Source organism: Thunnus maccoyii, chromosome 9 (genome assembly GCF_910596095.1).
Source record: "Thunnus maccoyii chromosome 9, fThuMac1.1, whole genome shotgun sequence".
NCBI lineage: Eukaryota > Metazoa > Chordata > Actinopteri > Scombriformes > Scombridae > Thunnus > Thunnus maccoyii.
Window position 1 is genome coordinate 23,051,814 of NC_056541.1, and position 13,067 is coordinate 23,064,880.

Genomic DNA, 13,067 nt, shown 5'->3' on the forward strand with positions numbered 1-13,067 from the left:
AGTTCCAAAAAAGAGGGAATAATTTCTGAAGATACCCAATTGATTCAGCAACCAAAGACTGCTGAAGTTTCTCCTGATATTAGCTTCAGCTGAGGTTTGGAATAAGAAAAGGAAGGACTATGTTTTGTCCCCAATCTCTTACAGATATAGGCCTTTGAGTTTTGTATCAAGACTCAATTTATCCAAATGTCAGTATGAAACTGCCTCTGTATAGCCCAAGATTGTCATTTCTACATTTTGTTTTTTTCATTTTTGGTTTTAGTGAGCTTTAGAGGTGCTGGTAGGTGGATTTTGTTACCTTAGGACAAAGCCAGGCTAGCTGATTCCAGTCTTACTACTAAGCTAAGCTAACCAGCTGCTGGCGGTTGCTTCATATTTAGCATACAGCAACCTTGTCTCCTAGAAATTACATTTACACTAAATTGTCTTCCAAATTACATTGCATTAGCAAATGTAATCGATGCCTGGATTATGTTCACAGGCAATGTTTTTTTTAATGAATGAAGTGCTACATTTATATATTGCTCTGAAGTCAGAGGGGGCAGTCAGGCTGGATGGAGAGTGTACAAGATGCAGGACTCTGACACCAGAGACCAGGGTTTGAGTCCCACATGTGGTCAGGTTTAGGCAACAAAAGCATTTTGGTCAAGGTTAATGTAAGACTGTTATTTTGTTGAAATATTAATAAATGTGTTATGCTTCAATTCCTTGCAGAGCTTTTTCTGTATTAAACCAAGACCTTTCTCTCACCTTAACCAAGTGCTGCCAGTGCCTAAACATAAGCACAGAAAGTTTGATGATGCTGTTTTGTGCTTGCGGATACTGTACCGCAAGATTGGATATTTTGGTGGGAAAAAAAGAACTACTATGTCATTCAGCCAGCATTACGTTTTTAGCAAAACATATTTGCTGTTGCAATTTAGTAGTATATGAACGTAAATTTGAGAAGACAGGATTGGAATCTATCCTCTCTTCTAACTCTATGCAAGAAAGTGAATAAGCATATTTTCCATAACGTCATATTAAATTACATTATTTGGAAGGCAATTTTAATAAACTTTGAACAAAAATTGATTCCTGAAAGGAAAGGTTCAGATCTTTTTCAGTTGATAGATATGTTCATATACAGTACTGTATGTGTGTGCATTAAGGAAATGTTTGAATTCCTAAAATATGGGACCTTTAATATATTCTATAAAATGAGAAACAGTGGAGTTGAAACATGTCCTGGCTGGGTCACAAGCACTTTAAAAAACTGCTGGCTGCCCTTACTTCCAAAAACCCTGCAGTTAATTACACTATGCATCATAACCTCTGCTCTCTGAGGGGGCCGAACGAACCCCCACATTGGCAATTTCAGCCGCTCCTTATAAGCTCCATTTCTCTTGGATGTAAACACAGACGCACACACACTGTAATAATTGTCGACACACACAGTGAACACAGTATGATACTCACACACAGGTTATGGCTTTCCAAGCAGCTAGAGCTTGTTTAATCTCATCCCTGTATACATTCTTTGTCATCAAACCTTTATAGACAAATATAAACGCAGATAATGAAGGCCTTCCATTAGTACCAAATCTTTTTCATACTCAATACAGAGATCATCATAGCATGGAGTCATGTCCATTTAAGGTACTGTAGATATCATTAGGTTGAATGAAAGAAAAATGATGTTTATATACATAGAGACAGAAATATACACATGTGCAGGTGGACGTATGGCGCACACCCACAGTCATCAACAACAACATCTCAAATGACCAAAGAACCATTAACTGGCAGCATCGCCGTAGTTCATTTCGCCGTCTGCTGAAAAAGTATACTGTAGCACCCAAATGAAAGAGCTGTACGGTAGATTGATTATGGTCACGAATACTATACCAACACTTAGAACACTGAGTAGGCTTTACAGTTTAGAGTTTACACTAGTGTTGAAGAGACAGAATGTAATCACCCACCATCCCCGCCCCTAAATTTGTGGTCTCTTCATCCAAGAGAAGATTAAGTCAAGAATCAATTCAAGACCAAAAAAAAAACGTGTGACTGATATCAGAAATATGTCTCTCTCTCTCTCTCTTTCTCTTTTCGCTCTCTACCCCATTTACCTCTCACTCATTCCTTTCCCCCCTGAAACAATTTCTTTTCCGTCAATCCTGTCTTCTTTTACTAATGTTGTTTATTCCCCTCTCTCCCTCCTTTTGGTGAGAAAAGTATAGAATTCTTTGACATGATCAGCTTCAGTCCTCCAGGTTTTTTGTGTCTCAGTCAGAGGGAGAATCATTCCCAGAGAATGGCCTTCATGGCGTCTCACAACAAGGGTCTTTTTTAAAGCCATGTGCTCCATCACAGTTGTGATCCGCCCTAAAATTACATTAAATGAACAACAAATTCACAGTTGTAACATTTAAATATTTTCCGCCTCTTTCCTCCTTTTGTTTTTCCTCTTTCATAAATGCCATTTATGTCAACTGCCCAGAGATTCAGCCTTCTTAATATCAGTCTCAGAAATAACACCTTCTGCTTTTGGGATCAGCTTGTGGGTGGATGACCTCTTTTTTCTCCTCCTGGCGCTTCTATAAGGCATGCTGAGCCAGGACCAGAGCCAAAGCCAGGCCGGGAAGCAGAGCCCAGACGTTGGCACACAGACAGGCAGAGTGATCCTCTGGCAGGCCCCGGGGTTTGTTTGAGCCACCGTCTCTTGGTTCAGGATACTGGGCAGATAGAGGGACACACAGAGGGAGAGAGATGTGTAAAGGTTAGACATGACTCAGACACTTGTGCTTCTCTCCTGTTCTGGCATTTGATGAGGCAGAGGGGGAGGAGGAGACAGGAGGGAGGTGAGACAGGACAGGGTCAGAGCTGAGGAGGAGAAGAGAGAACATGAGTCAGAAAGTCAGAGCAAGAGAGAGAAATTACATGTATCCATGGCAGACCCACTTTGGCACAAACATTTAAGTGTTTGATCCACCAAATGTTTTGATATGTGAAGTATATTTCAAGCCCCTGCTGCTTAGTATGTTCTCCGCTTCTTAAACAAGTTGGCAACAAAGGAAAGCTTCTTGTGAGGACTTCCTCTTTTTTCTTAAAGTCTTTTAGGTTGTGCCAGCAAGTCTCTAAACAGTTTTTAAAGCTATCATTACAGACTTTATTTACAAGAAAAACATGCTACCAAGCCAAACACATACTACTGAAGCCAGCAGCGGCTGTGAATTTCTTTCAATATTTCATAAGGCATAAATTACAGCAAGCAGAGGCCAAACAACACAGTTACAAGACCCCTCGTATGCAGTTTGACTTTGCACAATATGAATCAAAACATTACAATGTTTATTTCTATGTGCAAGAGAAAATCAAGTTTTGTACAGTGTGCAAACTGAGACAAAATGTAGTTTACTACAATGTTCACATTATGGCAGAGAGCAGCAGGAACACATCAGTCCAGATATTAAACTGTATGGCCTCCAGAGTTCCACTGTTACATCCACACTACAATGGCCTTATTATGTGCTTTTCCATAAAATTGTTAGCATTTTGAATACTTTTTCAATTTTCTTGGATTCCCGTAACACAAAGCATAACCATTTGCCTCCAAGTCAAAGTAGTCTCGCTCAATTTGCGGAGGCATCATTTTCAGTCCAGCACAGCAATACAGAAGCACATCATAAGGAACATGAAACATTTTCTTCTCCTCCTCCTCCACCATCCCCTCAACTCATCTTCACCAATGTAACCTTTGCAGAGATTGCACTTCGGCCCATTTCCCTGTACATAGAAAAAAAAAGCATCTACTCAGATGTTATCTACCAGCACCTCATCTTCCAACAGAACAAGGCAACACATAAACAAGAAAATAAGTAATGAAACAAGGAAATAGTGTGGAATTATATTAACAGGTAAGGTATTTTTCTTTTCCTGGAAAGGGAGAGAAGGAGGAAGGGAGAGTGAGAGGGAGAAAGGAGGGGTATCCAAAAGACTTACAGAGTCACTCCATAAAGAAATGGTTAAATGACACTTGCCAAAAAAAGGGGAAAAAAGCTACGGGTAGCTTGACAATGCACCAAACACATCCGCGACTAAAAGCCAATTAATTAGCAAGGGCAGTGATGTGTGGCAGCAGCCTGTTGACATGAGTCCAGATCTCTGGCTGCAGCCAATATCCACACATAGACTCAGGCTTTTGAGAAGGTACAAACACACACACACACACAAACACACACACATACACACACACATAAACACATAGCTAAAAGCACAAACACACTCATACATATGCATACACCGTGACGGAATACAGACAATGTCAAAAATTGCATTTGTTGACTCGTGCTTTTCATGCACAGACGTCCACACAAGTGTTTATTAAAACAGTTGATAAGCATCCCACTTGTCATTGAATAGGTAACTACACATGTAGATAGGGACTGTTTTCACTTTTGATCAGCACATTATCAGATTTACAGTGCAATAGGGCTGCATTTCCCAAGGCTAGTTATTGAGTAACCCTGAGTTACACAGTTTCTGTCCACGATCAATTCCATTCAATTGAGCTGAAAATCAACACATGACAGTGCTACATGGGAACACAGGCAACACCAACTTCTCAGCCACTGGAGGGGTGGAGGAGGGACTTTTTGCATGCACTAGTTGGTTTATATTGCAGTGTAAATGAAACGTCAAATGCAATAAAAATGGGCTGTTCAATTTAAACAATTCTTATTTAAAGAATCTGTTAAGTTAGGGTATTAAAATTCAAATCAGGATTACAATTATAAGACACACAAAATCCATCTTATCTGAGAGACTCATGCCGACCCCGGGAATATGGCAGAGACATCACTGAGAGTTTACAATTTCCTTCATCAAACTCCACAGAAACACATTAGTATATGGGAAAACAATTGTTTTTCTCTGTATACAAACAAAGCAGGGCTTGTGATGGCTACTCCTCTGACTTACAATACTCAAAGGACCAAGCTTCAGCCCACATGTTTACTCACGGAGCATGGGATAAAACCCACAACCACTGGTAGCGACATTTTAAATAATTATGAATCTAAATTAGCTTATAAGTGTGCACTATGACTGACATGAACAGGCTTAGTCACAGACAGCAGTTTCTCCTCAATAGTCACTTTTCGCTAACTGTTCTTCATGTTATAGGTTATCATTTGATGTCATGGTCACCTTCTGTCCATCCATCCATCACGAACCTAATATATTCTGTTACCCAGACTATTTGTATACGTGTGTGTGTGTGTGTGTGTGTGTGTGTGTGTGCTCCCAAGGAGTCCATGCTGGCCACTGTGAGATTTACAGCCTTGGACAGTCAGTCTTCTGCCAAGACAACTCATACCATAACAACACTCCCCCAATTTATCTGCCATGGAAGTTTGACAAGTTTTAATTGCCAGGCATAGTTGTCTGAGAATGCAGGGCCGCCCAAAATGTCCCTACCAGCTCCCTCTCTAATTATAAACTTCCTGCTTGAGTAATCACACGTCTTATTGTTTCCTAATTACCATTTTTACAATAAATTAAACACTACGCTGCAGTGAGACAGGCACAGAGCAGTGCATCAATACTGACATACACACACAGGACCTTTGGAGAAAGCAATTCCACCATCCACTCCCTCCCGACCATCCTCTCTCTCTTTAACACCTTTCCCATACATAAACACTGTTATTGTTATCAGTGGTGCTTGTTCATTAATTCTCCTCTTTGCAACATTTTTAAGGTTTTAATTTGCTGTCTTCACAACAATGAGGGTTTCTGCGTAAAGGACAATACTGCATGACTTGGGTGCAATGTGAAAGCCTCTAGAATTACTCAAAATAGATGTCTTAATGGGAGTCGTTCATTCAGCACGCAAATTTACATTCATAAACATTGCACACGGCTTGGATTTCGTGTATATCTGTAATAGTCACTGAAAAATGACATTAACAATAACATCAGCAGCAGCAGTAGAAGGTTTTACAAAGTACAGTTTTATACTACAATGTCTATTTCAGCCAAGCTTGGTAACTGGATACTGCAAAGGTGAAAAACATCATTAGTCTCATACTAAAGGGCTCAACAGCACATATAAAATATTTCATTGTGAAAACTAATCAAAGTCAAACACCTAGATAGAAAAAGAAAAGAAAGAATGAAAAACCTCTCCTCTGCCCCAAATGCAAAGTGAAATATTTCTGTCCTGTTCGAGAGAGAGAGGGAGTCTTTGGCAGACAATATACACATTGTCATATATACACTGTCATTTACACATTTCATTTGAACAGAAAATGAAGTGCAGTTCTACTAGAAGACAAACACACATGTATTCCTGCTGCACAGCAAAGAGTGATGTTTTTCTGCTCTAGACGGTGAACCCAGTTCTAGCAGTCTAGTTGACTGCAGTCTTCAGAGCAGACAGCATTCAGCAGAGAATAGGCCCTGGGCCAGTATTTTAGAATCTCTAATCCAGATTAAAACCCCCACCTCACATTTATTTCACTATTTCATTGTGTGAGAGAGAAATATAATATTTCAACCAAATGTCATCATCTTGGGTGTAGCATAAACTGTCTTATCATAAAGCGTCTGTTCTGATGTGCCAATTGCTTTAACAAGCATAGAGATTGAATGTGATGTGAATGTGAATGGTGTAGCGTGTTAAGCTTTATGATTTTGCCACTGTATGAAATCCTCCTTTCATGGAAGCAGAGTGGAGGAGTGTTTTTGTGGTTCTTCATGTAATAGGTCCATTTATGCAAAGAAGTTGCTGGAAACTGCTGAAAATGTGTGGATATATTTTTGCAGCAACAAAAGAATCACTTCTATTTAAATTTTACACAGTGAGGTGACCTATATACAGTATAATATGGTAAGGCCAACCTGACTGACAAGCAGCCAGTAAGTAATGACACATATTTTACATTTAAATGTAACATTTGCAATATCTTACCTTCTCAATGATGACAAAGGGAGGTTCTGAAGTGCCTGTTGACCTATCCGACCCTGTGTTTGTCGTCACTGAAGGGCCTGGGACAGACACATTTTTGTTCTGCATGTAGTCTGTCCCATAACCAAAGGCCTGGATGGCATTTCCTGCGGGGACAGAGATATAAAGTCATTTGTTTTTGACTGCAATCCCAGCAAGAAGCCAGCTAGCACACAGACAGCTCTAAGTCAACTTCTTGGTCCCCTGCCCAATCTTTGGCAACCCAGGGAACGAAGGAGGAGTGGAAAGTAGTGGGGAAGAAGTAAAAAGAGCATGGAGAGCCAGTCTTTTTGCTTTGTCAGTAAGCCTGGGAGTTGTACACCAAACTAATCAAAAACAGCAATCTGAGATTTATTTGTGAAATCTGTCACAAAATACCAGCACTGCCCCACGTTTAATATTTTAAGCTCTGCCTTCGTTATGAATGTCTAACAAGTTAATGTAATTAATTCAGCCAGTAACAATCCTTCTATGAGAGAATCCTGCTGAGACAATGGACGCATTCATCAAATACAAACAACTTTGGTTCATGTCCTCAGCTCATTACAAAAACCCTTTTATGTTGCAGCAGCCATTCTCAAATTGCAAACTGACCAAATTGTAGCATAATGTCCACACTTGAGATGATCAACCCTAATTTGCTTGCCGGCAGTACTACACTGAGAGATGAAATCTTTTAAAAAGTAGAAAATCAATCAGCTCAACCAGAGGACAGCGGACTGTGAATGCATATGAGTGCTTGTGCATCCGCCTGCAGATGTACTGTATGTATGTGTAATTTTGTGTCTAAGTGCATGTGTGAGTCTCTGCAAAAATTTGATAAATCCCTGTTCAGTCAGCTTTTCAACTAGATATGGTAAAATAGGGGCTGAGTACCTTTTTCAACGCTCATCCGTTTAAAACATGAGGTTTGTTTCTCTTTGTTCAGCCAGAGAGAAGGCAAGGTTTATAATTGCTTGGAAACCATGTCCATTATAAGGTCAGAATGCAGAGATGACTTTGAATAGATTTATGTGACTGATCAAATTCAAAACATTAACAAACAAAAGAGAAAATGGCATTTCCCCACCGCCGCACAAAGGACAAATAGGACGGTTGTGGAACACACATGCATAATCCTGATGGACACAAACACAGTTCTTAGTACTGCAGATATGGCTACATAGATTTGTCTGTCACATCCTCTGTCCACCTACACAGTGTTGCGCGCACACACACACACACACACACAGACACACACACACACACACACACACACACACACACACACACACACACACACACACACACACACACACACACACACATACATACACACACACACACAAAAGGACAGAAAATAAAGAAACAGAGCACACCAGTGAAGCCTAACAACTTTAATGCTAGCTGTGAGGCGCTAGTAAAGTACTGCTGAGACATGCGATGTTCCGCATCTGTTTGTCAGGGTGGGCTATAGCTAGCTATCCACCTACAGATGCTGTAAGATTGGGGAATAAAGCCATAAATCAAACTAGTTGGCTGGAGGGCCTCCATACAGGATGTTTTACTGCACTCAAATGTTCGACTGAGTGATTGCCAATAGCAATTCAGTTTTTTAATGACTCTAGATAAGTTTTCCTTTAACCCCTGGGCATAGCCTGTATTGCCCTACCTGCAGGGACAGATGGAGTAAGAGATAAGGGAGGAAAGAATAAGAGGAAAAGAGATGAAGAAAGGAGGGGAACCAGGGTTCAACCTATGTTTGGACCTTCACTATAATATCCTTTTATCTGGGATTTTTTCTGTTAGTCTCCCCCCAATCGACTAAATTTTAAGACTACTCCTATTCCTTTGCTTGAACTTGTATGGAGCAAGTGTGAAGGAGAGTGTGAATAGTAAATTATTTGTCATACACACATAGTTTTAATTTTTAATGTACTCTGGTTTTATCAATCAATGTAAAAAAAAATATTTTTTTTGCAGAAGCAGTCAAAGAAACAGCGAAGGTGGAATGATAAGCTTGAGACTGTGGGGTTGATGGTGTTCATAGGGAGCTGAAAATCATTTGTCTGTTCATGTATGTATGTATGTATGTAGGTATATATTCATACAGTGAATGTGGTATAGTGAGTGTGATTTTGTGTATATTCTCCTCCCTGGTGTGTCGAAGTTTATCACTCGTTCCCCTTGACTGCAGAGAGAAGATGCTGCATTTTGTGTTATTTTTCAAGACGCCTCCTCAGCTCCCAGCCTCATCCCTCATCCTGCACACTCAGCTAAAACGGTACCCCAGCAATCTATTGAAATGGTCTGAAAGCATTATCCACACAATGGAACATGTAAAAGGCAATGGTGTCTTGTAGCACTGATGACACTGCTCACTCCGCCATAGCAAGGACAGAGCTTGCTGTATTTTACTTCTAAAGAATTGTAAGAATGTCTGAGGTAACCACTCTGTCATGCTGGAGCCTGTGTGTTATGCATGAGATGTGCAAATTATATGTATTTTAGCTTCCTCTATTATTTCATTTGTGCTAGATCTGTTCCTTTTCATGACATTTTATCCCGTAGAGGATAAGCCCTTAAACTCTCTAAGATTTAATGTGAAAATGACATGCAAATGGTTTCTTTTGTATTAAAGTCTGGGCAGATCTTGCCCAAAGGACGGATGAGAAGTGATAAAAAATTCCTGGGAAACTAAGAACTTTAATTCCAACTTAATCAGTGGGCAAAGGAGTGTCCGTGGATAAGTTGTATCAAACTATGTACCAGACAACTTTTCATTAGGACTTCAAGAAGTTCCATACAGCCATCCATAAATATTTTCATTTAATCCTTCCAGCTTTATTTCCTCCCTTGTCCCTCCATTACCAAATAAAATACATAAATCACTATGCTCCATTTAATTTAAATAAAATTAATAAATTAAAACTGACAATAAGTTCATTTTCTTTTTCATTTTAATACCTAGATATCTGAAGACTATATCCCCCATCTCCAGCCCCACCCTTAATTTTTTCCACACATTTAGCCCTGCCATCATCATCCACTCCTCAACAACATCACATCCGCAGTAATCTCACTGGAGAGCTAAACAACATTGAAAAACAGAATCTGACATGAAACCATTAAAGTTGCATTAGATCGAAGTTCATGGCTCATTCTACTCTTACATGGCAGCAAAAGTAACTACCGCATCACACACTTGTGCTCTTATCAATATTAAATGACCGTTGGACCCCTATCAGTTACAAAACACATTTTAGATGCATGCAGAATATGCTCACTTAGGCATGTGTTATCGGTGAAGCTCTGCAGGAATTTCAGACATTCCTCTTCCTGGTTTCCACTGCCCTTACAGGTGCACCACGGGGAGATGGTCCAGTTGGAGAAGTTGCTGTCGACATAGTTTGGAGTCATGTCGGTCCCTGTGAGGGCATCCACGCACAAACACAGACACATACACACATTAGGTCTAACAGTTATGGGTCACTAATGGACAATAATGGACTATATTTATTGCAAATAGTATATAAAATGGACAACAAGATGTTAGTCATAGGAATGGGCTTGCACTGTTTGAGTTTATTTAAAGGTGAAGTATTCTGTAATGCTTTATTTTAGATGTAAAGAGGCCATTATGTTATGAATATTTTGCAAAGTAGGTGCTTTAGGAACTGTGCGCGCTGTTTGAGTATAACACTACTGTACCAAAACATTTTACTTTTCAAATGTCTCTCTGTGTCGATGCTTTTAGCTGGAGTCAGGGGTGTTAGATGCACTTTGTGTAACAGTTTTCAGAGAAATCCAGGAAGCACCACGGCATATTTTCACTTCATACTACACGATTTATGACACATGGTGAGGAAGCACTGACTGATACAGAAATATGGACACTTCAACAACCACTATACTAATAAAAAAAAAAGGATTTTCATGCAAATTTGCATTTGGAACTCTTTGTGAGCTCTGTGATGCCGCTGCAACATCACCAAGGTGCTGTTATCAATTCACTGGCTGGGTTTGAAAAATATGCATGTACTAGTCAGCGCACATTGTTTGAGCAATATTTACTATGAGCAAACAGATGGTCATCAAGTATTTTAATTAAGTAAACACTCTCTCTGTGCCTCTTCTCTCTAATTACTTCTAGTAGTGAACTGATGTCCAGTGTGCTGGGGGAGATATCAGGCCAGGAGGGAAAAACCGAGTCTCACTCCTCTGCCTGCTTGCCTCTAGAATAAAACTGAAGGTAGAGTAAACTGCTGTCACAGTGTCTGTTCCTGTCTAGACCCTTAACCATCACTCTTTATCTCACCATGTATCTGAAATGTGAGAAAAATATTGTGGATAAATGTGCATTCCTGTATGTCTCCTACCATTTTGCTCCTTTTTTTTTTCGCTCTTTTTCTCGCACACACAAACACACTCTCACTCCATTACAGAGTCACCCGCAACCCTGACCATACTGACCGATGAGCCTTGTGTAGGAGGCCAGGCAGGCTTGGTGATTGTCTTGGTTGGGACAGGTGCTCACTGTGGGTGGATAACTCCGGCAGTTTACCATGAAATCAGCCAGCCTAGACCTGCACAACAAACATGAAGCACAGCACAGTCAGAGAAAGAGGCAGGGTTCGGTCACAAACTCCGAGCACACGACAGATGCCCACACATATATACACAGACAAACATACACACAGATTCAAAGCACTGGGCCTAATTTTTTGGCATAATTTTTGCTCTTGAGCAGCTGCCAATTGTGACCAGCATCAAAAGGGGAAAGTATGCAACATCTGTTTTTGGGGCGCTACAACAGGTGTCCTGAATAACAACCAGGGCTCACTCACACACCTCAGTACCAACAAGCTATTTACTATCTTCACAACATGCAACATAAACCCAGCAGTGGTGAATGTGGGTAAGGATGAAAAAGATGTCATATACCTCTTTTGGCCGATGCTTCCATGCATATCCTTGACACCACGACTGTCTCCGGAACTCACTTTCTCCAAAAAACCGAGGGAACCGATAAAAATAGTATGTTTTGTTTCTGTGTGTGTTTGTGATAAGAGCTTTAAGTCTGTGCAGGCCCCCAGGGTGGCATTGCTAATCCACTTAAGTGGGTTTATTGGGAGTAGCGTGTGCAAAGTTGCTCTGTCTGTACTGTTCACATCACAGCTGCCCACTAAGTGAATCACAATCCATTGCACATTTCTCTCTCATTCCGGTCTGACCTGGTCTGACCAGTTTTTGCTGCCTTAAGTTCAAAGGTACTGTAATGTAACGCGAATTGTCTAATCCTTAGCACAACCCAAACAAGCATCCACACACACACACACACACACACACACACACACACACACACACACACACACATGCACAGGTTTATAAGGGCAGTTGACTTCATGTGTTCCCTGTTTGGTATTTCAAGTCTTTGTTATTGTGACTTTTCTGTTTTTTAAAGGATGCTAAAACATCATTTTCAGATTAAGTGTGGCACATTTTAATTACCATAAAGAACTGACTCACTATCCAGATGAGTGCCAGCCTATATCTCAAGCCAGAGGTGTTGGTACTGTTTGAGTTTCATTAAGACAACATTTTTTTTCCTGGTGTCAAAATTTGTTTATTCAGTCAGAGGTTTTCTCTTTTCTCTGAGGAAGGTTAGGATTATTTTCAACAAACTTCAAATTTCAAAATGTCATGTCCATCCCGGAGTCGGACATCTCACCGGGTTTATTCATCTCACAGAACAAGATACGCTTCCATGTGCTTTCAACCAATGCTGCTGTCCACACTGGACATTTAACATCTTGTGCTTCTCTTATGCTCTACATGTGGAACTCGGCTAATTTTTTACTCATTATTTCACTGTATAACCCATGTAGACAAGATGTAAAAAAAAAAAAAAAAAAATCCTTGATTTGTACTGCAAGAACACTATCCTGTTTGTTGATTTGTTCCATAAAGCAATCTAGGAGACTTCTCATAAAAATCACAAAAGAAAAATATGTGTAGTCTTTACCTGGTGCTGGTCTCCTTCAAATAAGTAATTATCCCAATGTTTTAAAACAGATGTGTTAATAATCACTTCATT

The 13,067-nt window shown here is 40.1% G+C and overlaps 1 protein-coding gene across 3 annotated transcripts in view; it reads right to left on the reverse strand.

Annotated features, from left to right (window-relative positions):
- Window positions 1-2,093: 2,093 nt before the first annotated feature.
- LOC121903265 (GDNF family receptor alpha-2-like) overlaps window positions 2,094-13,067 on the reverse strand; it is a 45,651-nt gene continuing 34,677 nt past the window's right edge. For all 3 annotated transcript variants that reach the window (XM_042420121.1, XM_042420123.1, XM_042420122.1), the window contains exons 5-8: window positions 11,444-11,556; window positions 10,258-10,398; window positions 6,956-7,098; window positions 2,094-2,717 (exon numbers count right to left, since the gene is read on the reverse strand). In XM_042420121.1, coding sequence (XP_042276055.1) covers window positions 2,580-2,717; window positions 6,956-7,098; window positions 10,258-10,398; window positions 11,444-11,556 — 535 coding nt within the window. In that variant the 3' untranslated portion in view covers window positions 2,094-2,579. The remainder of the gene's footprint in view (window positions 2,718-6,955; window positions 7,099-10,257; window positions 10,399-11,443; window positions 11,557-13,067) is intronic.